This window comes from Microtus oregoni, unplaced genomic scaffold (genome assembly GCF_018167655.1).
Source record: "Microtus oregoni isolate MIOR12 unplaced genomic scaffold, Mior012 000024F_ref0000369, whole genome shotgun sequence".
In the NCBI taxonomy this organism is placed as follows: Eukaryota; Metazoa; Chordata; class Mammalia; order Rodentia; family Cricetidae; genus Microtus; species Microtus oregoni.
The window spans coordinates 9353123-9380185 of NW_024543083.1; the positions used below are offsets into that span (position 1 = coordinate 9353123).

The 27063-nt window shown below is 43.5% G+C and overlaps 1 protein-coding gene across 3 annotated transcripts in view; it reads left to right on the forward strand.

The window, feature by feature from the left end:
* The window catches only part of Adam9 (ADAM metallopeptidase domain 9), a 58901-nt gene that overhangs the window by 18650 nt on the left and 13188 nt on the right, over positions 1-27063 (forward strand). For all 3 annotated transcript variants that reach the window (XM_041673858.1, XM_041673859.1, XM_041673860.1), the window contains exons 5-16: positions 2602-2678; positions 3594-3786; positions 4806-4871; positions 7150-7221; positions 9299-9468; positions 10185-10266; positions 11098-11231; positions 17877-18048; positions 19521-19613; positions 20446-20641; positions 23646-23751; positions 25490-25673. In XM_041673858.1, the coding sequence (XP_041529792.1) occupies positions 2602-2678; positions 3594-3786; positions 4806-4871; positions 7150-7221; positions 9299-9468; positions 10185-10266; positions 11098-11231; positions 17877-18048; positions 19521-19613; positions 20446-20641; positions 23646-23751; positions 25490-25673 (1545 nt within the window). The remainder of the gene's footprint in view (positions 1-2601; positions 2679-3593; positions 3787-4805; positions 4872-7149; positions 7222-9298; positions 9469-10184; positions 10267-11097; positions 11232-17876; positions 18049-19520; positions 19614-20445; positions 20642-23645; positions 23752-25489; positions 25674-27063) is intronic.

The following is a 27063-nucleotide window of genomic DNA, read 5'->3' on the forward strand; positions in this document are numbered from 1 at the left end:
CTTCAGCATGGCGCACACCAGGCGTGTCCTTTCTGTGGTGCACACCAGGCGTGTCCTTCCTGTGGTGCACACCAGGCGTGTCCTTACTGTGCTGTGTCGTTACTGTGGTGCACACTGGGCATTTCTTCACTGCAGCCATGCAGTGTGACTATCAGTTTTGTTAACCTATAAATACAATATGTTTTGTTTTTGAGAATTATGCTGGTAAGGAGAAAATTTCTCCCCATTCTTTGAAAGTTTGCTAGAATGAGCTGACAGAGATTAAATAGGAGAAAACAAATACAGATTTGTTAGCACATAAAAGGGAAAGGCTACAGTATGTAAGAAATCAGTGTGGTTACAGCTAGCTTAGCATACTCTAGAAACTCACATACTGTTTCCTGTAGGAGTGGGGGAGTTAGGGATGATCCGGAGCAGTAAATAACGTTTAGGAGAACATGCAGTGACCTGGGACAAAGTCCTTTTGGCCTTGGAACAGGTGGTGGTTTGTTAATGTTCATCTGCGGGCTGAATAGAGAGCAAGGGTTTGTGACAAAGTCGGCCTGAGTGTTGACAGACCGCAGGCTTTCATCCGTTAATGAGGTTTTAGTAAAATTGGAGGTATTGGGTCTTTCTTGGCAGATCTGGTCACACAGATAAGGCACCTGCAGCAGAACTAGATAGAATGCTGTGGAAATACTTCGTAAAGGCAAGTTATTAAACAAACGTCGTCAGACTGCTGGCTTCAGGGTCACCTGTTGGCACTGGCCAGCTTTCTTGTCTCCCAGTGTGTCTTACTAGTGACACATCCTGCGCAGGTCCCACTGGCTAACAGTTCTGTATATGTGAGTGCATTTGTAAGTTCTGTCCTCTGTCCAGTTTCCTACTATGTATTTAAGACAGTGCTTCTCAACCCTCCTAATGCTGCAGCCCTGTAACAGTTCTCTTCAGTGCACCCAACCTTAAAATCATTTTGTGGCTACTTCATAACTGTAATTTTGCTACTGTTATGAATCATAATGCAAAAATCTGACATGCAGGATATCTAATATGGGACCCCTGTGAAAGGATGTTTTTCAGCCTCCAAAGGGGTCAAGACCCCAGGCTGAGAACCTCCAGTTTAAGAGATGTTTATATTTGGGGATAGGAACCCTTTGTTATGTAATTTGCAAATATTTCCTTCTGGCTTTTACTTTTGAGGGTTTTATGCCTTTCTTTTTGTGTAGAAGCTTAAATTATTTTTTTAATGTAGTAAAGTCTTTCCTCTTTCCTTTCATTGCACCTAGATAATCCTACTATCATTATTTTGAGCAGATTCTTACCTGTAGCCCAGGCTGGCCTGGAACTCCAGCTCAGCCTCAAGGATTACAGTGATTTGCCACCATTCAGTGCATCTAGGTTTTGAGTGACAGGCTGGAGGTTTTCATCCATTCTCCTGGGTTAAAGGGCCTTATTCACATTTTCTCTAACATTTTATACTCTTTCAGTTTTTACATTTTGATTTTTGATCTATTTGGAGTTTGTTCTCCTGTGATATGAAGTTTACTCTTTTCCATGTGTTGTTCAGTAGATAGCAGCATTCGTTATTAAAGGTGCACCTTTGCCCAAGGTGCTAAAATGTGCCTGTAGGAAGCCCTACATGCACTCCCGTTTGTTGAAAGACTTGCTTGTGGTTCAGATGTCAGTGGCCGGTGTGTCCTGTTACTCACTGGCCTGGTGTGCACCTTCCTGTCTGGTAGGGTAGGAGTCCCTAACTGTGGCTTTTCTAATACAGTGCTTTGAGGCTGTCTTGCAGGTGACAAAATCTCCTGGTGCACTCAAGTTTGCTGTTGGCAAGTGATGCTGACTTTGGTATTTTTGGCTGATTAATTTCTTGCCCCAAATTTAGGATAAAGGCATTTAAGCTTTCTAAGATAGCTATATATAGGTTAGTGTAGCTAGTGTGCCCTGGGGCTGGAGAGATGGCTCAGAGGTTAAGAGCTTTGCACTGCCGCTCTTCTAAGAGTCCTGAGTTCAATTCCCAGCAACCACATGGTGGCTCACAACCATCTGTAATGAGATCTGGTGCCCTCTTGAGGAAGAGACCTGGTCAGTCGTCCTCATCAACTTAGACCATGAAACCCAATATGGACAAGTTCAACAGAACTGCCATATATGGCTGCCATGCATGCTTCAGCCTTGCCAGGACATACATTTCATTCAATTTCTAATGTGCCCAGGGGAAAAGGGGAACTCTCCCAATGCTGACAGCCACCCCCTATGCAGAATGGCCTCCTTTCTGGGGGGCCTTCTCAGCCCTCAACCAGGTCCTTACACATTAGTTCTCCGCTGGAGTTTTCTGGGCCAACTGTAACTTAAAATGTTAAATGCAGTGTAACTCCAACCTGCTGTTTCTGGACTGGAAGGTCACAGGGCAGGACTGTTGGTAACTGGTGTCCTTGGGGATCCTGCCTGGACATTTGTATGTTGTTGGTGACAGCAGATCGTCGTCAGGTAGCCTGGAGCCCGCACGTGGTATTTCTTAGGTTGTTTCTTAGGTTAGCCTCAGGAATTCGGTTGGCTTTGTAGCATCAGGTTTTGAGCAGCACAGCAGTGTCTGAAGAGTGTGTGTTTTTCATTTAGAAACATTGCCATTACCGGGGCTACGTGGAGGGCATGCACAATTCAGCCGTTGCTGTGAGCATCTGCTCCGGACTCAGGTGAGGAATCCCCTGCTGTCTCCCTGCTCCGCCCTTATCTCTCCTCCTGGTTCCAGACTGGGTCCTTTGGTGTCTAATGAAGTTGGATCTTACTTTGAGGTTACTAAAAACCTTTCCAGGCATGCTTCAGATATTCTTGGAATATTTGTTTAGAAAAACCTAGTAATTGCTCAGTTGTAATGTCCAATGGGAGAATTTCATTTTTTAAGACTACAAAAAGTTTGCTATTTGTAACAAAATACATTTTAAGTTCCTATAGCACCTTGTAAAATTTTTTCCTGTATTATTTCATGCAAGTGTCACATTGATAGTAAAAGGGCTTATTATTATCATATTCAGATAAGCAAATTATGATCATATTCAGATAAGTAAATAAGGCCCGGAGAAATCCTGTCACACGCCAGTTATAGTAGCACTGCTGTTACAGACCGTGGAGGCCTGAGTGTGTGGCGCTGTCCTGATTGACTGAACTAATAGATACTACTTTCCATTCTCAGGTCAGCTATAAATGATGGCTGTCATCAGCGTCACTTAAGAAAGAACACTTATGTTCTTAATGCTTTCTGTCTGCCAGGAAATAGTCTTAGTATTTTGTGCATATTAAATAATTTAATGGGAACCATTCTGTGTAGATTCTATACTAAGGCCAAGGATAAATGACCCGCTGGAAGTCCCTGGGCTCACAGAAAACATATCTGGGGTCAAACTCTGGTGCCAGCTCCACCTTTTCTCCCAGCTGCTCTGCAGGCTTCATGTTGGAGCTAAGTAAGTGGAGGACCAAAAGTAGACGTTTATGTCTGCCGGACTCTCCACCCCTCCCTTCTGTGTGTTGGAGACTGTACTGTAAAGTCAGCTTCTGATTCATCCTGTGTGTTTCTTTTCCTTCTACACTTGTCTGTGTCCCACACCACGCAGAGGACTGCTGCACTTTGAGAACGCCAGCTTTGGCATCGAACCTCTGCACAACAGCTCGCACTTCGAGCACATATTCTACCCCATGGACGGTGTCCACCAGGAGCCTCTGAGATGTGGCGTTTCTAACGGGGACACAGAGAAGGCCACAAAGGACAACAAGGAGGAGCACCCAAGCCTGACTCAGCTGCTGCGTGTAAGGAGCAATGGTTCTCTTTGCCTCAGACTGTTAAGAAATCGTTCCTTTTCACACTGAAACGGTGATTGTTGTCTTTCCCCAGCTCCACACCAGGTCTTGGGATGAGAACCAGTGTATGGGAAGATGAGCAATAGGTAGTTCTGGCGACCGAGAGGAGGCAATTGACATTTTCAAGGAGGGCTTAATTCTTAAGCAGCGATCTCTTAGGCACTGCTGTGTAATCATTGCTCTCTGGCCAAGAGAGCAGCGGAGGTTTTACTTAGATACCGCCAGCTTTAGGTGGGGAGATAAAGAAAAGAGGAAAGGAGACAGAGAGAGAGATAGATTTACAGTAATTATTGCTTCAGATACTTCTCAGGGACACTCAGGTCCTGCTTCTGAGGCTTCTTGAGGATCCCTGGATTGCCAGCTTGCCTCAGCTGTAGGGTGCCCACGGGTGACATGGCTCACATGCTGGGTGAGGCGTGCAGTTTTGTTCTGTGAGATTAAGGCTATTTACCACAATGCTGCCGTAAGGCTTATTTCAGACAACCTGACCATGCCATTGCTATCATCGCCTTCTCTGCCCCGTACTCACTAGCCACTGGAGAGCTGTTAAGCATTTGCTTATTCTCTGTGGCATGAATTTCTGTTAGAGGACATAACTAAGCCGTGTGTTTGCACCGGCGACCCTGCTCATCTTTTTCTCAGCTCTCAGCCGGTGTTTTTCTTTCTGTCTTAGCATGGTAATCAGGTTTCCCTTTACAAGGTCTATGTATATGTGCTTCAATTAAGAAAACAGTGATTCTGCTCTCTTTAAAGACATAGAAAACCCATTTTATCCTTAGAGTTTCTCTCTTATCAGTACAAATAGCAGCTACTTCTGTGATGTTGACATGGGTGTGCTAAGTAAACCAACTGATGATACTGCTTTTAGCAGAATGAAGTCACATGACTAGATCTTGGTCTGGTTGTTGCTCTTGCGGACTGTATCTGGTCTCCTAATAAACCTGTTCTATGGTGCTTGTCTTTAACAGAGACGAAGAGCTGTTCTTCCGCAGACCCGCTACGTGGAGCTGTTCATTGTTGTAGACAAGGAAAGGGTAGGAATTGCTGATGTTTTCCCCTTTTTCATAAAAAAGCAGTTGAGAAGTGAGTAACTTATGAAGAAAATATAAAACATGATAAATAGTTGGCTTAAGTGGTCATCTCAAGATTAAAATAGCTTATTTATTGACTCATTTATTTATTTGGAGGCAGGGATTTGCTATGTCCTGAGCTCCTAACCTTCCTGCTTGAGTCTCTCAAGTGCAGAATTTATAGGTGTGTACTCATCCCCGCGTGATTTAGCCTTATCCGCAGACCTAAATGGGACAGTGTAATCCCAGTCTTCGTAGGGATTGTCTCATACTGTATCTGTCACCCTTTTCAGATTACTTGACAGGCTGTGGCTATATGCCAGGACAGTTGGGTGCCGCCCCGTGAGGCTGACTTGCTTTATGCTGTTTCAGAGGATGTCTTCCTCAGTCAAAGAGACCAGCCCAGGGCTGGGCCTGCTGTAGAATCACTGAGCATTTTCAGGCTACAGGGCAACAGCGGACGCTTTCCATAGTTGTTCTGAAAGACCGAACTGCTTGTTTTGCTTACAAGAGGTACTGCGTCCTTTTCAGCTACTACAAGATCATTGGTTTCTCACATTGCGCCTAAATAATTTAAATATAATATAAATATAAATCATATAGATGATTGGTAATGTTCCAGGTGACTTTTACCCCTTTGGCTTGTATGAAAAATTATTCATAAACATGATTTGATCGGCAGGTCTTTTCTGGCAAGTCACAGAGAACATGTTGAAGATCCCCTTTTCTGGTTTTTAGAAGTCCTTTCTTGTGTGTAGGTTGGTAAAAGCCCTGGTTAGTCAGAGCTGCACATACGTGTACTTGATGTGCTTATGAGCCCCTGGTGGCAGAAGGAAGCAAGGGAAGGGGCCAGCGTGAACCTAGCCCCCGCAGAGGCCGAAAGGTTCTGTTGACTGTTTGGATAAGTGGCAGAAATAGAGATTGAAAGTATTTTTCTCTATGGTTTTCCCCAGAGACTGACTACACTCATATAGAAAATAGTTCAGAGTAACAGTGCTTCCGTTTCCATCAGGTTCTGTGAAATGCAAGCTCTGACTGAACAGATACAACCACAGGTTCTGTTGTTAGGACCTTTGTCATGGAGTGAGGTCACAAACTCTGTAAGCTTTTCTTTCTGTTAGCAGTAGGTTGTTTAAAAATAACAATAAAATAATATGTGCAAATTTAGCCGGATACAAACAAAGCATCAATAAAGCACTTGATCTAACATGGCAGAATTTCTGTATCTCTAGTTTTCTAGATGCTGAACTAGAGATCCAACTCATGATGCTGGACTAACCTCTCATTATTAGTTCAGCTTTGAGTCTAGAAATAGTTTATTGTTGATGGCATTAGCCTAAGATATAAAATATTAGGAAATCTATTATATAGTTTTTCATGCTATTATCTAAGCTTTTAAAGATTGTACCTTTGTGAAATCTTGAGAATAATTTGTATTAAAGTCAGTAAGAATAGCTGAATGGTGGTGGCACACACCTTTAATCCCAGCACTCAGGAGGCAGAGGTAGGCGGATCTCTGTGAGTTCAAGGCCAACCTGTACAAGAGCTAGTTCCTGGACAGGCTCCAAAGCTACAGAGAAACCCTGTCTTGAAAACAAACAAACAAACAAGTAAAAATCAGTGAGAGTAATATTAAGAAGAAAATGTATTCTAAAATTAGATGCATTTGAAGAAAACTTAAGACTTCCATGTATCTCTAATAATTGTGCCTTACTATTCTTCTCTTATTTATCACTAAAATATGTCCCTTAGTGTCTTAGTTTTCTGTTGCTGTGGGAGCGCTCCATGACCACCGCTGCCCACAGAAGAAGTTTATTGTGGTTTATGGTTCCCGAGGGCTAGATCCCTAATGGTGGGGACACATGGCAGCAGGTGGCAGACATGGTGGCTGGAGCTAAGAGCTGAGAGGGTAAACTGGAAATGGCGCGACGATTTTACTTACAAAGCCCGCTCCAGTGGCATACTTCCTCCAGCAAATCCCCACCTCCTAAGCTCCCCAAACAGCAGTATTGACTGGGGGTCAGGTGTTCAGACTCCTGAGACTATCCCATAGTCTCCCAGATGGTTCTCATTCCAACCACCACAAGGAAGTTGGTTCATTTGAAATGCTGCAAAATGCCTAGATGCTTCCATTTTTGGTTCTGAGGAAATCCTTGGCGTTTTCTCTCCAGTGTAGGGGAGTGCAGCTATCTAGACTGCTTGGCCGCTTTGTGATTGTGGTTTTCCTCCTTTGCTCTTCCAGTATGACATGATGGGAAAAAACCAGACTGCTGTGCGAGAAGAGATGATCCGCCTAGCAAACTACCTGGATAGCGTAAGTTGTATTTCTCTGTGTGCTGCCCACACGCACAGTCTAGGGCAGAATTTAAAACTCTGACCGCCGGATGTATACATGTTTGTTCTGTAATCTTTAGAATAACATTGAAAAGGGAAATAGAAATGTAAAAAGACTCAGAAGAGCAAGAGGTTTTGCATCAGCATCTGCCTCATCTTGGAACAGATCGGGCATGGTGCTCTGATGTTCATGGAAGGCTCTTTGCTTTTCTTTACTGAAAGAATAGTATTTTTTAATAATGCTGCTGCTGTGTGTGTGTGTGAGAAAGAGAGAGAGACAGAGACAGAGGCACAGAGAGAGACAGGTACAGAGACAGAGACAGAGAGACAGGTACAGAGAGACAGAGACACACAGAGAGAGACAGAGACAAGCACAGAGAGACACACACAAATACATATACACACATACAGAGACAGAGAGAGAGACAGACAGACAGAGAGGTACAGAGAGAGACAGGTACAGAGACAGAGACACAGAGACAGAGAGACAGAGAGACAGAGACAAGCACATGGAGACAGAGACAGAAAGAAAGAGAGATGCTGGAGTTCGTCCAGTGGGAGACTGCCGGGATGTGAACTCAGGTGTAGTGATGGTCTTGACATCATTCTTTTGAAGACTCCTAGTGGTCTAGAAGTAGAGCCTATCAACCCACTCCTCACGATACCTCTGTGAAATAGACAGGAATTCTATTGAGCTTTTATGGAAAGCTTTGGTGTCTCCGTGGTTAGGATTTTAGGTACGAGGTTAGAAATGTTTATGGTTTACTGATTGAGTGAATTGACATTTCTGCCGTAAAATGTCTGAACATGCATGCTATCTGAATTCTAGTAAGCTTTCCACCGCTATAGCAAACTGCTCGAGGTAGTCACCTTATAGAGGTGCATAGTATGGGAGGTTGATTGGCTCTCCTGCCTGCTGGCCCTGTGCTGAGGCAGTGTTCACGGAGGGATGGAGTGAAGTGCGTGGTGGGATTCATGCATGGTGGGATTCATGCGTGGTGGGATTCATGCGGGGTGGGGTGCGATCACTCACCCCAAGACTCCGATATTTAGAGAGAGGGATAGGACAAGGCCGTGCTTCCTTAGTGTTCTGCAAGTAAGCCTTCAGTGGCCTGGTGTTTTCTACTGGGCTCCATTTTCTAAAGGCTCCATCACCTTCTGTACTGTAGTAATAGGAGCGGCGGGGCTGCCTCCCCAGCACCCTGGCAGCCTGGCTAATTTATGCCCCGAAATAACAACACACAAATTGTATTCATTTAAACACTGCTTGGCCCTTTAGCTCTAGCCCTTACTGGCTAATTCTGATATCCGGATCAACCCATCTCTAATAATCTGTGAGCACCGGTCTTACCGGGAAGATTCTAGCCTACGTCCATCCTGGGTTGGAGCTTCATCGCGTGTGTCTGCCCGGGAGCGGGACATGGCGTCTCTTCTGAGGCATCTGCTCCCGAGAGGAGAGTTGTCGAGTCTGAGCTCACTTCCTCTTCCTCCCAGCATTCTGTTCTGTTTTCTCCACCCACCTTTGTTCTAACCTATGAGGACCAGCCAAGCAGTTTCTTTATTTTTTTTAACCAATGACCTTCCTCCATCACTGTACTGTCACTGTGGAACGGGGAAAAGCTTTTATCAGTGGACCATTAGCAATGTTCAAGGTCCAAACCACATAATGAGAAAGGTTTTGTAACGAAATTTACTCAAAATTGTGAACTTCTTGTGTTGTCAGATTTTACAGTGGGAGTAAAAAGGAGTTTGAATCTTAGTTCTCTATCCTTGATGGGTGAAGGGTGGATTTTCATTTTGGGGCAGATAATCCTGTTTTTAACTTTATGGTCATATTTCTTCATGAATGTTGTCAAGTATTTTTCTTCACTGGGTGTGATGGCACACATCTGTAACCCCAGGACTCGGGTGACTCAAGCAGAAGGGTCAGGAGTCCAAGGTCACCCTCAGCAACACAGAAAACTCTAGGCCAACTGGACCTGCCTGTCCCCTCAGGCCCCTGCTTCTTCTCATGTTCTTACTGTGTTTTTCATGTCCCATTTCTGTTTTCTCCCCAGATGTATATCATGTTAAACATTCGAATTGTTCTAGTGGGCCTGGAAATCTGGACAGATAGAAACCTGATCAGCACAGTCGGAGGTGCTGGCGATGTGCTGGGCAACTTCGTACAGTGGCGGGAGAAGTTTCTCATAACGCGCCGGAGGCACGACAGTGCGCAGCTGGTCTTGTGAGTGTCTTTAACAAATGCTGTGGGTGGCATGACGAGGAAAAGGACTTTCTCTGTGGCAGAGACGTTCTGTTCTCTCGCAACTCCTTTGTGTGTGACTCGTTTTTCCTCACCTTGTGACAGCATATCTTGCAGTTACTATTATTATATTTTTTTTGTGTGTGAAAGATTATATGGAAAGAAAGAAAACTGATTTCTGGCCAAAAACATTTTCATTTAATAAGGATAGATTTAAAGATCATCTCAGTTTGAGCTCTGATTATCCTAACTCATACTTACTCAGTGGTTTTTTTAAACTATTTTTTTTATAATGTTTTGTAACTGTCTTTGAATGTTTGGCTAGGTATAAAATTCTGGCAGTGGAAGTTGTTCCCCTTTACAGATTTGAAGGCAATCCCTTGTGAATGTATTTACTGTGTTACTGTCTCTCCTCAGTAACATTTATTGAATGAATAAATATGATACATTTTTAGAAATATTTTTAGCCCAGAGCATAGCTATGACCAAGGGAAAACCCCAAACTTGGCTTGGTACATAAAGGCATCATCATTGTATGAAAAAATTTAAAAATTATGTTTGTAATACTAACATCATATTCTCATTTTCTTCCAGTTTCTATAGGTTTTTGTCAGTGTGGTTAAGATTACCTATAGAAACAAGACTAATGTGTTTCCTTTTCCTCCAAGTACATTTTATAACTTTATATTTTCATTTAGGAAGAAAGGCTTTGGTGGGACTGCAGGAATGGCATTTGTAGGAACAGTATGTTCAAGGAGCCATGCAGGTGGGATTAATGTGGTACGTTGTTCTTTAAGTACAGTTTGGGATATAGGCATTAGGGCAGTCTCCAGCATTGGTTGACTCTATGCTTCCTCCCTCAGTTTTTTACGGCAGTAGTTTGGACATTATGAAGGACATGGTGGAAGTAGCAGACGTGTTCTTTCCCTAGAGAAGACTGAATCACGTTTTTAATATGTGTTATTAGCTGTGCTAGCTTGCTGTTCTGTTGCTGTGATAAACACCATGACCGGAAGCACCATAGAGGAGGAGAGGGCTATTTGACTTAAACTTCAGGCCGTAGTCCATCCCTTAGGGAGCACAGGCCAAGAACTCAGAGTGGGAGCTTGAAGAAGAAACTACACAGGAGTGATGTGTCCTGGCTCTCTCTCTGGCTCATGCTCAGAGAACTTTCTTATAGCCCAGTACCACCTGCCGAGGGGATGGAACTGCCCACAGTGGTCAGGCCCCTCCAGACCCACTGACAAACAAGAAGATGTCTCATAGGCATGTCTGATCCAGGCAGTTCTTCAGTTGGAAAGTCCCTCCTCCCAGGTGTGTCCAAATGACAACAAAATTTACCAGGATGTTACCTTTTTATGAATGAGGAAACAGGCTCCATTTCAAAGAAGTCAACACGTTTCTTATAAACTTCAGGGAATGATCTACCAATACTTGTTTATCAGTGTATGAGTCACCCAGCTCCAGTCTCTTATCAGTGTGTGTACATAAAGGCTGGTGCTCTACGCTTGAGCTGACTAGAGTCAGCGTTATGGTAGATACATTGCTTCTGGACAAAAATAATCTGATGGAGAAAACACTTTTTAATTGCACCTTCCCGTGTTTGCATAGTTTGGGCAAATCACCGTGGAGACGTTTGCATCCATCGTCGCCCATGAGTTGGGTCATAACCTTGGGATGAATCACGATGATGGGAGAGAGTGCTTCTGCGGAGCCAAGAGCTGCATCATGAATTCAGGGGCATCGTGAGTAACGGAGCCTTTTCTTCTCTTAGTACAATTGTCTAGAGCAGTGGGTTTATGATGATGGGAGAGAGTGCTTCTGCGGAGCCAAGAGCTGCATCATGAATTCAGGGGCATCGTGAGTAACGGAGCCTTTTCTTCTCTTAGTACAATTGTCTAGAGCAGTGGGTTTTCTCCCCTAGTTTTTATGATGTGTACCTGTGTCTGTGTGTCTAAGAATATATTACATGTATGCAGGTACCTCAGGAGGCCAGAAGAGGGCAGCAGACCCCCCAGAGCTGGAGTTACAGGGCAGCTGTGAGCTGCTTAAAATGTGGCTGTTGATGAAGCTGAGGAGGACAGGGATTTAGGGAAATGAGAAGTGAATTACAGCCTGAGATAAGAGATTCAAGGGGAAAGGTGTTCAGAGGTGAGGATAGGTGCCAGGCTACAGTGCTGTCTCACAGTTCTGGGTCACTTCTGCTTTCTGTAACTCTTACAGAAATAGAGCAGCAGCAGTGAGTTATGGTGTGATATTTGGTCATATCCTGGCAAATCATTTCCTTCATTGCCAATTTCAGTTTGAAGTAATTTTTCAAAACTCAGTGAAAAGTTGGGGAGGGGGATGTTTTAAGTCATTCTTCTTTTTTTTTTTTTGTCTTTTTTTTTTTTGTTTTGTTTTCTTTTTTTGAGACAGGGTTTCTCTGTAGCTTTGGAGCCAGTCCTGGAGCTAACTCAAGACCAGGCTGGCCTTGAACTCACAGAGACCCACCTGCCTCTGCCTCCTGAGTGCTGGGATTAAAGGTGTGCACCACCACCGCCCAGTTTAAGTCATTATTCTTGTATCATTTAGAGTAACAGGCAGAGGACTGGGTCCCATCCTATGATGGTTGGTGGAGGATTAGCTTTTCTGTTGTCTTAGTCTTTCTATGGCATTGCTGAGGCCAATGTCTGGTCATGCCCCTAAAATCCCAGCTCCCATCAGCTATAAATAGATGCAAATGCTTATGATTTTGTTAGGGTTTTCCGTATGATAGTAACTCCATTCTAGTTGAAATAGATCTTTTTTTTGTATCTTGCTCTAGGCTCCCACCTTCAAACATTATTTATGAGAAATGGGGTTCAACTGCTGAACAAGAAGCCTCTTCAAATAGCCTTTGTTAAAGGTGGAGGCTCTGTGCGGGTGGTACTTAGGGGCTGGTGTGTAGGCGAGACATACGCTGGCACGGTTGCTATGGCTGTCCGAGGAACACATTCTTACAGCCAGCATTATCACGAGACCTGTGTGGAAGGCACAATCAACGAGAGGAAGTCAACAATTAAAAGCTTGTTCCAATCATTTCCCACATTCCTCCCTGTAGGCTCTGATCTGCCCACAGACTTCCCGCATTCAGTACTGCTAACTTTCCTCTGTCACTCAGCCCTGTCTTCCCATATTTTCCCATGCTGTTCCTTGAAATAATCGTCCTCTTCTCCTGATTCCCAGGACCTCATTCTGATTCATCATTGTCTGTGGAGTGGGTTCTGGGAGGAACCTCTTCCAGTCTTCCTGTTTAACGTAGTGGCAGTGACCGTACTGACATGAGTCAGAGTGTGTCTTTTTCATTTGGTCTCATGCCCACGCACAGTGGCCATACTTCCCTTACAGCAAGAAGCCATGTTTGCACTGTGACCTCCTCCTGCCTTTGCTCACAGTCTCCCTTACCTATTTCCTTATTTACTACTTCCCTTGCAGGGCCTCGCCCCTCCTTCTTTCTAGAACATGCTGCAGCCTCTGCCTTTCTCTCTGTGATATCCTTTGTTCAGATATCCAGTTTTGATTGAAGTATCATGATATCAAGTGCTTGGACTGACTGTCCTTTTGAACGCCAAGCACTCCAGCCTCCCCACAGGCCATCACCTCTTTTCTCTGTAGCGATACTATCACCTTTTACCTTCCAGGGAAACTGCGCACTAGGTCTGCAGTCTGCTGCTTTCTCTAGAGTGTGGGCCTCACAGAAAGGGTTTCTGCCCTGCTCACGGTTTTATTCCTTTAGCTGAGAAGATCACCTTACCCGAGCAGATGCCCAACATGTCTGTGTTGGATGCACAGGTGTTTGCTAGGACACTAAGGGGTCCCCCTAATAGCCTCAAGAGTAGTGAGAAAAAAGTGCAAAATGGGTTGTCATTATCACAGACCTTGTGGGAGAGTTTTCCTTCCCACAAGTCAACTTTGCTTTTAAATTATTCTTTTACTATAAACAATTGTAGTCTTTTTCCTTTCTTTTTTTTCCTGCCATCCATTAACACCTTCCAGTGTCTCACATCCAGACTGTGTCTAGTAGTTAACAGCATTGGAATGTTCTAGGCACAGGAGCAGGCTCATTGCTTCCTTGTTAGCAAACAAAAGTGCTGACAGGCAATTTGGGGCAGAAAGTGTCATGAAAGGATCTGTGGGTTTGAGTTCTTTGTATTTCCAAAAGCTCCGTCCGGTTGCAGGCAGGGCTGCCCCTGCTGCTGCTCGTCCATCTTGTTCTGGTGACGGCAAAGGATTGATTATATATGTGTATATACACGCCTATCATGCATACACTATGTATTATCAGTTATAGATGTGTGTGCATAGTGTACAAATGATACATAGTATATGCACACATATTGTATACACCATAGGCGTATATGTGTAAATTATAGATAACACATGTATGTTATATATATTATATATCACATTGCATATATCCTTACATGTTACATGCCTATTGCGCTATAGACATTACATATGTTGCTTTTACTGTTGATGTTTGAAATCTGTAACATGGTTGGGTGAGGTTGGCATACAGCTTTAATCCCAGCAATAAAGAGTTAGAGGTAGATGAATCTCTGTGAGTTTGAGGCCAACCAGGGATACATAGTGAGACTCTGTATTTAAAAAAAAAAAGAAAGGAAAATTTGTATTTTTTGTTTTTGAGACAGTCTTACTTTGTAGCCCAGTCTAGCCTCAAATTCTCTATCTTCTTGATCAGTTTCCTGAGTGCTGGGATGACACATGCTATCCATAGGTGGTGAAATGGTAACTGTTGTCAGGCAGACTAACAAATCCATCGCCCTACATAGCTACCCGGGTTTCCTTCTGCAGCAGAAGAACCTAAACCCTGCTCCTGTAGTGACATGTCCAGAGACTATGTAGTAGTAGTGGCAGCGCTCATGTTGTACGTGACTTCCACACTTGCCAGCCTACACGTCTGTTGGCGTGTACCCTTTCACCTCCACTCCCCATTCGCTCCCATCCATCTTATTTTCGACTGTTTTAATTTTTTTTTTTACAATTTTACATATGATTGAGATCGTGATATTTTTCTTTTCTGTGTCTGGCTTATTTTGCTTAGCACAGAATCCTCTAAGTTCATTATATTATAGCCAATATTGTGGGTCTCCTTTTCTGAGGTTAAATAATATTATATATTTACATACATGTGTATACATACACAAACACACATACAGTATACCTACTTACACATGTAATGGAATGTATACATATGTTCTATAGCATATTTATCCATTTGCTCACTGATGAGCTCTTAGGTTGTTCCAGTTCTTGGCTTCAGTGACTCATGCGGAACGCGAGTCCAGGTGTCTGGATGATGGAGCTCTTGTTCTCGTGAGCACAGAACAGATTTCTAAGGCATTTGGCCTCTCTTGTTTTTCCTTAGGAATACCATGTTGTTCTTTGCTGGGTTTGATTTTTTTCATAGTCTTGCTTGGACTTCTCTTTAGGGCTTATAACAGCCACCCTGACAGGCATACGGATGCTTTGTGGTTCCGGTTTGCAAACCTTGGTGATTAGTGACTCTGCGCCCCTTTTCATGCAGCTCTTGGGTATTTATTTTCTCTATCTGAAAAATGTATATTCAAGACAACTTTCTCATTTTTAAGTTGAGATGTTTTTCTACCATTGAGTTTTCTTTATACATTTAAGTATTAACCCTTTGTCAGATATATGGTTTACAAATATCTTCTGTGAAGGAGCTTTTTCCACATACCAAAAAACAAAATTAGATCCCTACCTTTTATACGCATGATGTCAAATGGATAAAAGACCTAGGCACCTAAAACCATAGCAGAAAACATCCGGGGAAAATTCCTTGATATTGGCCTTAGTAGTGGTATCATAACCAAGGTTCAGGTTACCACATAGACAGATTTGTAGGTAGGCAGATAGACAACTATGAAAAAATTTTAACAAAATGTGGGTTTGTCAGAGATTTGTGGCATATAGGTATATTTCCTACTAATTTTCAAAAGTAAAAATAATCAGCAGGACTACATGGTGACATCGTGTTGTGATGGCTGTGTGGGTTAAATGGCTAAAGATTCCCTGGTGATCTCAGATGTTCTCAGATGTTACATTTTTCTCCCTTGTTCCTCATGTGTTCTTTACACAGTCTCATACAGGGCAACAGAATGTGGTTGGTTTGAATGCATTGAATCAGCATCATAGCAAGAAAAAAAGTCAAAACTCTTCCCTTTAATATCATTTTACTAAGAGTGAGCCCAGATTTGAATTCTGTACTTCACTGTGACTTCGGTCATCCCTGTCTATCTGTTATATGAATCTAAATCTGTGTCTGCCTGAATGCGTGTGTGTGTGTGTGTGTGTGTGTGTGTGTGTGTCTGTCTGTCTGTCTCTGTCTGTCTGCCTCTGTCTGTCTGTCTGTCTGTCTGTCTATCTATCCCTATCAAAGGGCTTTGCTCTATTTATTGAACAGCACAGAAAGCATTACATAGAAAAGGAATACACACGGGATACTTTATAGAAATCTGTAACAGTTTTACAACGGGTAAAGTCGCTGACTATGACTGATCCCAACTGAACCAGATAGCAAATAGTATTGCAAACATCACTGTTTATCAAGCAGTTCTGTATGCTCCATTCAGTGTTTATGGTGAATTTTCACTTGTAAGATTGCTGTTAGCCTATTTGCTCTGTGCTGCAAATGATTCTCATGACACATGCATTACTATGGGCTAGGTACATGGAAGAGTACATATTTAACTTTATAGTTTAGATTATAAAAATTGATAGCATGGAAACCCAAGGCAAGCAAAGCTGGTTGTTACAGTGTTCTCTTAGTTTGTTACATTGTTCTCTTAGGTTGTTACAGTGTTCTCTTAGGTTGTTACATTGTTCTCTTAGGTTGCTACATTGTTCTCTTAGGTTGTTACACTGTTCTCTTAGCTTGCTATATTGTTCGCTTAGGTTGTTACATTGTTCTCTTAGGTTGTTACACTGTTCTCTTAGCTTGCTACATTGTTCGCTTAGGTTGTTACATTGTTCTCTTAGGTTGCTACATTGTTCTCTTAGGTTGTTACATTGTTCTCTTAGAGGTGAATTAAGCAAGCAGGCTGAGTCCACCGTAGGACAGCAGTCTTAAGTCCTAAATGATTCAAGGTGTTACTCTGGCTGTGAGGTCCAACAAAGGCTCCAGTTTTTTATAACTTAAGAGATATTTTTATCATAATGTATTGCCACAATTGGGAAAGCCAGTAACTAAGAAAAGGGGGAAAAAGTCAGACCTAGCATATCAAAGTTGAAATTTTGTAACTCTCGTGTGCACAGCCCATCTAACCTTCAGAGTGACAGTCATTATTAGCAGGTGCAAACTGAAACTTTGTCATTAGAGCAGTTGACCGCACAATGCCAGCTGCCTCTAGGTGACTGTCCTCTTACTTTATTATCCCTGTGCTAAAACACCACAACCGAGGCAGCTTACTTAAGAGCTGACTCGAGGCTTCCAGTTCATAGGGCTAGGGTCCATTGCTGTCATGTTGGGGAGCATGTCAGCCTAGGCAAGCAGGCAGGTAGACAGGTGCTGGAGCAGTTAGCTGAGGACTTTCATCGTGATCTACAACCATGAGCCGAGAAGAGAGAGAGAGAGAGAGAGAGAGAGAGAGAGAGATACAGACAGAGATAGACACACACATAGAGATAGAGACAACAGACACAGAGAGGGACACAGAGAGAGAGATTGAAAGAGAAAGAGACAACAGAGAGAGACACAAGAAAGAGACAGACACACAGGGAGACAGACAGACACAGAGGGACTGAGACAATACCCAAATCTATGAACCTATGGAAGGTGGCATTCTCATTCAAACTGCCACAGTGAAGCCCGTGTGCTGGAATTGCCCATTTGTGTTTTTTTCTCTTGGCTCTTAGAGAGAGTGGGGGGAGGGGAGTCATACCTCCGGTAACAGGATTGGGAAGCACACAGGTAGCTTCCAGTATTCGAGATGTAGCATTTTAGGAACATAAAGCTCAATTCTGACTGAGACTGGGCAAGTTTTTAAGGTTTTTGTAGATGGAAAGAAATTTTGATTTGTATTTCAATGTTTTAACACGTAATATGCTTGGAAGATATTTCCACGGAGGCCGGTACAGTGTGACTTTAAATGGTGAACCCTGTACTAACTAAAGGGATTCCTGTATTTATTAGAGATAGATAGAACCCTGTACTAACTAAAGCAATTCCTGTATTTATTAGAGATAGATAGCCTCATTTTTGCCCACTTTTATGTATTTTCTGCTTTTCATTTCACAGTATTTACTTCTTACTGTTTAATGATCTGACTAAGAACAACAAAATAAACTCTGACAATGATGTGTGATCGTTTTCCTGGTGTTTATTGTAGAGGTTCGAGAAACTTCAGCAGCTGCAGTGCGGAGGACTTTGAGAAGTTGACTTTGAACAAGGGAGGAAGTTGCCTTCTTAATGTCCCGAAGCCTGACGAAGCTTACAGTGCCCCCTTCTGTGGTAACAAGCTGGTGGACCCTGGGGAAGAGTGCGACTGTGGCACCCCGCAGGTCAGCTGACCTTCAGCTTGGCTTTGGGCACCTGATGGAGGAGTGGCTGTGGGCTTTTGTGGTGAAGTGAGGATTGCTACGGTGTTGTGTGACTGTGTCTCTGGGTCTGGTCAGCACCTGGGGATCCTACCTCATGAAGCCATGGCTTTCTGCAAGCACTGTGATACCATTATTTTTAAATGTTACCCATCTGTCTTTTATTTTTATTGTAGCTATTGAATTGTTACTGGTATTACATATCTGGTTAGTTCTTTAAGTGTTCGCCATGCTGGTCATGCCATTCAAGAAGCGTTTATTCAGCTGGACCCATTTATTAAGTGAATTGCAGCTGATTCATCCTCCAGCGACCCTCAGAATAAAAATTCTTCCTCTTGGCAGACCAGTGTCTTCTTGTTAATCTTTCCTTTTCCTGTGGATCCCTGGCTTCATCCTTCCTTTACCTGTGGGTCCTCGGCTCCATCTGTTAATCGTTCCTTTACCCTCAGATCCCTGGCTGCAGGGCCCTCAGCTCTGTGCACCTTTCATTGTTACTGTACCCCAGATACATTCCTCCCAGAATACCCACTGAACCCTTTCCCTTTGGGCTGCCGTTAGATTCAGAACACACTTGTTCAGTCTGTATTATTCTCAGCCATTTTCCTTGCCCAACCATATTTGGTCTGGAAAGCCTTCCCATATCCTAAGAGACAATTGTTTTCTAGTTTATGTGGTTGATGCCTTCTCTTAAACCCTTTGGATTATGTGGTTGAGAACTTCTCTTAAACCCTTTGGATTCTCCTGACCTCCAGAGAAGCTGTCTTTGGCAATGGGGTCTCTGAGGAAATACTTAAGATTAACGCTGCAGGGTGGATCCCTGATTCACTAGGGTCAGTGTCGTTAGACGAAGCAGTAGCTGTTTGTTTCCCTAGCTCAGCTTTCTCTCCAGTGTAAGCATTGCATACACTGTGTATGCCAGCCTGCAAGAGAGGGTTCCCAGAAGCTCTCTGTGAGAGCCTTCTCCCTGCATTTCTAGCTTTCAGAACTGTGAGAAAAATACATTTCCATTCTTTTTTTCCGATTAATTATGCATACACGTCACTCACACAGCACACAGCACAGACACAGAGACATTCATACACAGAGACACAGACACATTCACACAATACAGACTTACTTACCTGGGACTCAAACCGGCGACCTCAGGCTCTGCAGGCTGCGCTCGAACCCTCTCAGCCAGCTCTTCGACCATTACATTTCCATTCTTTAAGTCCCTCCGTGTTTGGTATTTTATTATGGAATTACCAGCTGTCTTTTGAAATGTGTTCAGACTTAAATACTTGGAGCTAACGAGGCCGATGTGCCTTGAAGCACAGCTAGGGGGAGAAACAGCTCTGGCTAGGTTAGAATGAAATTACAGGTCAGGAAAAGAACTTTACCAGTGGCTGTGCTGCCAATGACTCCTTATTCATTGGTGATCGTTTTTCTGTTTGCAGGAATGTGAGTCGGACCCATGCTGTGAAGGAAGCTCTTGTAAGCTCAAGTCATTTGCCGAGTGTGCATATGGCGACTGTTGCAAAGATTGCCAGGCAAGGAACTCTCCCTGTCAGGGGCAAATCAGAGATGGAAAACTGATAATGGAAATGCATCCTCCGAGGTCACCACACACCACTTTTGTTATCTGTTCTCTTTATATAAACCCTACTTCTATGCATGTGTTTTTCTGTAAGGGATCTATTGAGTTAGTTTGTGTGTTTGGTGGACTGGGGATTAAATACAAGGCATTGTGTTTGCTGGGTAAACACTCTACTGATAAGTTATGACCCCGTCTTTTATTTTCTTGATTTTCTTTTTAAAGTAACATATATCTGTTAGAGAAAATGCACAAATACTGTAGTAAATTAAGTTGATTAAGAGGATCTGAATTTGATCCCCAGAACCCTTTAGAAACAAAACCCTATGGTGACATGCCTTGTGATCCCATGATCCCAGCCAGGCGTGTGGAGCTCTTTCCAGACAGACTGGTGGATCGAGCTGCAGTGGTTTCCTGTCCTCATCTCCCACGCCAGCCACACTGCCACTCTAGCTGAGCTGCCATGCCAGCAAGCTCCCTACCTAGTGCATCATCTCCCCAGCCCCAAACTCACCTTTCCGTGCCTGCTGTTGGTTTCGAGGGAGATTGCCATCGTAGTTAGCACATTGCTTCTGCAGTGTTGGTTTTGTTTTTACTTAATTTGCATTTTTTTAACTTTTTCCATTTTATAGTATTTATTAATTGCCTGTTATGGGGTTTGTTTACTTTTGTGTTGGGTGGTTTAACTTTATTGTTAGAACCTTTATATATTCACTGTGGTTTTAAATTTGATGGATTTGTGGAGAGTGCCCTGATATTCCTGTGTAATTTGGATCCCATGACCTTAGTTCCTTCCAGGAGGCTCTATGTGCAGAGGAAAAACCAGTGAGTGTGATGTCCCCGAGTACTGCAATGGCTCCTCCCAGTTCTGTCCGCCAGACGTCTTCATTCAGAACGGCTATCCGTGCCAGAATAACAAAGCCTACTGTTACAACGGCATGTGCCAGTATTACGACGCGCAGTGTCAGGTCATCTTCGGTTCAAGTAAGATACTTTATAATTGATTGATTTGATGTTACCGTCTCTTCTCATTAGGTTCTTTACTGATGAGGCTCTCAGGTCTTCACCCTTCTTCCTCTGGTGGTGGTCATTCTTAGGAATTCATGTCTGCTTTGGTGATCAGTTGATGCTGTGTGCTCCACTCCCTCTTCCCACTTTGGATAACACACAGTATATATTTATATGCACACACACACACACACTTAGGTTTTTTTGAGCGGAGGGGTAATGAAGACTACCCAGAGCCTCACATATACTAGGCAATGCAGAGGCCCCAAAAATGTGAGCCTGTTTCCACAATGAGCAAAAGTCAGAGAGTTGGAACTTCCCTCTAGTCCTTGAAACAAAAGTCCCACCTAGATCAGAGTTAGACAGTTCTGCTATCCTTGACCAGAATGACTCCATCAGCTCTACCAATAGCAGAACTGCATGAGTCAGTCCATCCTCTTTGTGTGTATGTGTGTGTGTGTATACATATGTATCCCGTTAGCTCTGTTTCCCTAGAGAGCCTGAACAATACAAAAAACAAGCCAAAACGGAACACAAACAGCAACATCCTGTTTTGATTTCTTTATACAGACTGACATCAGTAAAAGAGCCTGTACCACTGCAAGACAATATGAGAATAGTGGTTAACCATTTGCAGTTCAACTAATGGTAAATATTTAGCAAACTCACTCAAAAGAGAGACAGCTCTAGAGGCAGAAAGGCAGACAAGATGGGACAAACTGAGAGAGGGAAGAAAGAGGGAGAAACTTTAATTTTCATAGTTAAATTATATGATTTCACTTTTTAATCTACAGTATACGTTTCATACAGATGAAACTTTAAACAAAAAAAACCCTAAAAACATATACTACACACCCATCAATATACAGATTGAAAACAAGGAGCTGGGAAGACGGCTTAAGGGGTGCAGAGCTTTGTCATGCGAGTGTCAGAACCAGAGTTCAAATTCCCAGAACCCACATGTGCCCCTGTGGAGAAGAGGGAGGTGAAGAGCCAACCAGCCTGCATTCACACTCACACACACTCATACTTATGCACACCCACGCACAAAGACACACTTAATACACACACGCATGAGAAACTAAATCAGGGTCCACTTAATAAGACTACTCTAGGGGGCTGGAGAGATGGCTCAGAGGTTAAGAGCATTGCCTGCTCTTCCAAAGGTCCTGAGTTCAATTCCCAGCAACCACATGGTGGCTCACAACCATCTGTAATGAGGTCTGGTGCCCTCTTCTGGCCTGCAGGCAGACACACAGACAGAATATTGTATACATAATAAAATAAATAAATATTAAAAAAAGACTACTCTAATACACTGTGATATAAATGTATCAACAAAGATGAATCACATGCACATTTTAAATGATGAATGCAAACATAAAGACTATATAATATTGAAACTAGAAAACTGGAGGCAGAGGACATAGAGCAATAGCCTTGTATTCTGATGCTAAAACAAAACAAATCACGCTCACACCCTAGACCAAACATTCTGTAGGCAAACCACTCCCTGGGGGGAGTTCAAAGTTATCTCCATAAGGGAACTGGAGCTTAACTGGATCCAAAGATTTCTGTTTGAGGTAGAAACACAACTACTTCACTATTCTTGAAATACAAGGTCTGGCTGTCCACAGTGCTAGTGGCGTCCTGTTCCATGGTCTGCACTGTGCTGCACCCTTGTAGTTTTAATTAGCGGAGCACGATTGGGTCTCCTTGGGAGAAATGTTGCTTTTCAGCACGTTTCCCCAGATTGCAGTGACTGATTTTTGATGCTGGTGGTTTGTGCAAAGAGCCTTCCCTAAATTCTGTCTCCCCATCACTTGCTCCTCTCTCCTTGAGTTGGCAGGAGCAGCAAACAGATTTGACTCAATCCCTTCCTGTATATGATCTGGAAAATCTGTAACTTTCCCTGTCCTCTGAGGACTTGGATGGGAACACTATGTGACATTTCTCCTGGGCAACCTTCTGGATATTTCTTGCCCCCTTACGCTGAGGCTCTGCCTCCTTTCACACATGCCCATCTTCTTTAAAACTAACTTAGCCTTACTCCAGGCATGTGGGAGATGCAAGGGGATTTCATTTAGGAGGGAGAAGGACTTAAGAAAATGAGGGTGGGCAAATCCTTTGTCATATGGTGTAGGTCTCACTCTATCTAATGGAAGCATCGTGTACAGTAATAAAAAGGCAGCCTCAGTATCTGATGCAGCGGCAGCAGTGATGGGAATGTGAGCGCTGAGCGTGAGTGCCCCTCCAGCTGAGTCTTACTGCATGCCCTGGCTACTGCTGCAGAGCCGTGACCAGTCACCCACGGGAAGAATTTAAGGAAGACACATTTTGGCTCCTGATTTCTGAGAGGTTCAGTCCGTGTTTGCTTGGCCCCGTGGGCATCTGAAGAACATCACAGTGATGGCACCACGTGGCAGAGAAGCTTCTCTACCCCATGGTGGATAGAGACAAGAAGGGAAGGATTCAGGGGAGGGGCCACAGTAAGATATGACTTTAAGGGCACATACCCCCTCTCCTCCCACCCAATGACCTGCCCTTCAACTAGACTCTGCCCCTTGCTCTTCCCTGTTTCCCAATAATTCCGTCATATTATGAACCCATCAATGGATTGGTGGGTCTGGAAGATCAGAGGTCTGGACACACCTCAGACACTCCCAGGCAGGCTTTATAATCTATGTCTTTCCCAGTCCAATCACGTTGACAATGCTAAGATTCACACTGTGCGTGTGTCTTAATTGTAACATTCATTTAATGGTATTTGTTGTAGAATTTGAGTACTTGAGTCCAGACTTTATGTACAAGCCAAGCCGTGATTTTGCGTATCTTTGTTGTGTATGAAGTGTGGGACAAAGGCTGAAGCTTGCAGTGTGCAGGTAGTCCCTCCAGATGAGAGACGAGTCTCAGAGAATGCTTCCAGCTCTGAGTCAATTTGCCTCAACTCCTTCCTTTTTTAAAATGTTTAACATTGCAGAAGCCAAGGCTGCCCCCAAAGACTGCTTCATTGAAGTGAATTCTAAAGGTGACAGATTTGGCAACTGTGGCTTCTCCGGCAGTGAGTACAAGAAGTGTGCCACGGGGTAAGTGGAGGCAGGGGTGTGGAGGACTGTGAGCAAGGGCCTGGTCATCTCTGGAGTCTCGTCCCGTCGAGTCTAGTGGGTTTAGACCCTTTGTTCATCCATAACCTCCAGTAAGATTCCTGCCTGAATATCCTCCTGCTTCCTGCAGGAAAGTTTCTCTTACTCCAATCAATTGGTCTTTTAGTATTTCTTTTCCAGCCTTCCATGCATTTAAACTTCCTTGTTACTTTTGTAGGCTAGTGAGAAGGCTTAGCAGGCTAAAGTGCTTACCACCAAGCTTGACAATCTGAGTTGGTCTCCTGAACCTGTACTGTAGGTGGAGAGCACCAATTCTAGCAAGCTTTCCTTTGACCTAGACATGTGCCTGTGCAGGGGCAGCTGTGTGCAAGGGAATACATGCACAGAAACACAAAATCAATACCTAAATGTAAAAAGCTTGATTTTTATGATTAATGTTTACTTATAAAACTTAGTATTATAAGCAAGAAGGCATCATCCCAGTGCGTTTCCCCCTGTTCTGTGTTTGCGCTCTGCACACACCCACACTGGCATTTTACTTGGTGAGGATGATTCTGCAGTACTGTGCTCTGCCTCTGGGGGGCACAGCAGCGCATGGAAGGTGGTGCTGACTGAGCAGCAGCAGCAGCGGCAGCAGCAACAACATGATTACTGTGGTTTATGTGGTCCTCTCGCTCCTTAACTCTGCAGGAGTGTTCAGTTATGCCAACTGCCCTAGTAACTGTTCTGTTGGTTACCACGGCAGCTTATAAAAGAAGGTGTTAAAGCCGGGCAGTGGTGGCACATGCCTTTTAATCCCAGCACTCAGGATGCAGAGACAGGTGAATCTCTGAGTTCGAGGCCAGCCTGGTCTACAGAGTGAGTTCTAGGACAGTCAAGACTGTTGGACAGAGAAACCCTGTCTTGGAAAAACAAAAAACAAAGCAAAACAAAACCAAGAAAAAAAGAGTGTGTCTTTGTGGTTAGAGTCTGTAGTCTGTAAATCTGAATCCTGGTTTAGCTTCCTCAAGGCTCTCGCTTTAGGCCGAGTCCTTCACCTCTGCCCTTCTTCTCTATCCTGCGAGGTGGGATAGTTGAGGCACCTCTTCCCAAGCGTTGCTGTGAGATCAAGAACCCTGGGGCGGAGGGTGTGGTGCTAGCCATTAGGTTATAACATTTGTGCTGTGTGCCTTTCTCTCCTACCATTCCCTCACCCAGAGATCCTTCTTTAGTCTTGCCTTCCTGTGTGGGCCTGCACATGTGTGTATATGTAGATATGTGCACATTCACAAACATGAGCCATATGTTTCTCTCTCATTGCATAGACTGTAGTCCTCTAAGGTTTTTGTTTATCTATGTGGCATTTGCTTGCTTATTTGTTATTTGTTTATTTATTTGGTGTTTGTTTGCTTCTTTGACACTTCTGTCTCATTTCCTGTGCAGACCCATTTATAAACACTATTTGTCACCGACTTGATTAGTTAAACTCTGCTGAGCCAGTAGACAGGCAGTGGAGAGGGGGCGGAGTGGGAGAAGGAAACACCTTGCTCGCTGCTCTACCTGGTGACTGTGTTTTAGCCATGGCTCCCCTCTTCCCTGCTGCTTCAGGAGAACTGTGTTGACTTTCTGTGGAGATTTCCTTCAGCCAAGAAACAGCCAGCATGTCTTCGCATGAACACAAAAGCTTTTGTGTGTCCACAGAATGCGTTTCATGTCTCCGTTCTTCTCCCTGGCTCGGCAGGAATGCTCTGTGTGGGAAGCTCCAGTGTGAGAATGTGCAGGACATGCCGGTGTTTGGAATAGTGCCGGCGATCATCCAGACACCTAGTCGAGGCACCAAATGTTGGGGCGTGGACTTCCAGCTTGGCTCAGATGTCCCAGACCCAGGGATGGTGAATGAAGGCACAAAATGTGATGCTGGAAAGGTAACCTATGCTTTCTATTTACAAACAAAAACCACTTTAAAATTCATTACGAAGTTGGTGGCTGGCCTCTTCCCTCTGGAAAAAAAAGCCAGTATCATGCATTTTTAGAAACTCCCAAGCCACTGGGAAGAAACCTGGGGACAACTCGAATTGTGCCACCTGTGTTTCTTCAGAGGAGTCCTCTGATGTCCAGGCTTCCATGCTGGCACACACGGTACACGTCTTCGTCCTTGCTTAGCCAGATTGCTTTCACTGGGAAACATAGGTGATTTCCACAATGGGAGCTCAACTTCCTGGATTTGTGTGTGTCTGTCTGTGCTTCTGGGTCAATAATGTCATGGTGCCTGTCCTGCCCATGTGCCTTGTATCTCCTGTGAGCCCAGGGTTTGCCAACCTTGGCTTACAAACAGTGTTTCCGTGTGAGTGGATGAGTAGATGATCAGGGGCTTTTATTTTCTTCTGAAATGATTGCTGCAGCAGAAAGAGGTGCTGGCTGTCTAGTTTCAAAACCGTCATCAACAAAACATGTTCCTCTTCTCTCTCAAGGTTTAGCAAAAGAGATGGCTCTGTGTGTGTGTGATAATTTCTGCTTGATTGGGTTGTTAAGTATTTCTTTGGAATGCAACAGCCACGGTTAGTGAGCTGAATATGCGTCACTTCTAGATGCATATTCTGAGTGAGTCTGCAAGGAGTACCCTCTTACAACATGTAGTATCTGGTAATTATGCATCTAGGTCCTTCACATTCTTAATGTGTTAAAGCTTTAGAGAAATAAATAGTTAAATCCTTAGTACCATCCTGTTTTCATTTCTCATGTAAATTTCTTTTGAACTAAGAGTGCTACATCTGTGTCAATTTCTTGGCAATTATATTTTAATTGTAGGTTTTATCTTTTATTAATTTAAATGCCCCTTTGCTCAATTTTAATATTTTTATGCTAAATTTTCCTTTAATTGATATTACTGGTTACTTAGTTCATGATTAAATTGTATCATAAGGTTAAAATATTTTTTTTTTTTTTTGATTTTTTGAGACAGGGTTTCTCCCTAGCTTTTTGGTTCCTGTCCTGGAACTAGCTCTTGTAGACCAGGCTGGCCTCGAACTCACAGAGATCCGCCTGCCTCTGCCTCCCAAGTGCTGGGATTAAAGGTGTGTGCTACCACCGCCTGGCAAGGTTAAGATTTTTTAAACTAAACTTTAAAATGAAATTTGTTTTTAGTGTGTGCCTTGAATAATTAGATGTTATTTCCTCCCTAAGTTTTTTTTGGGGGGGAGAGTTTTTTATATAAAATTATTACATTTCAATATTAAAAAAAAGAACATAGCGAACAATGAGGACTACTGAGAACTCAAGAAAAATGGCAATGGGTTTTTGATCCTACTGCACGTA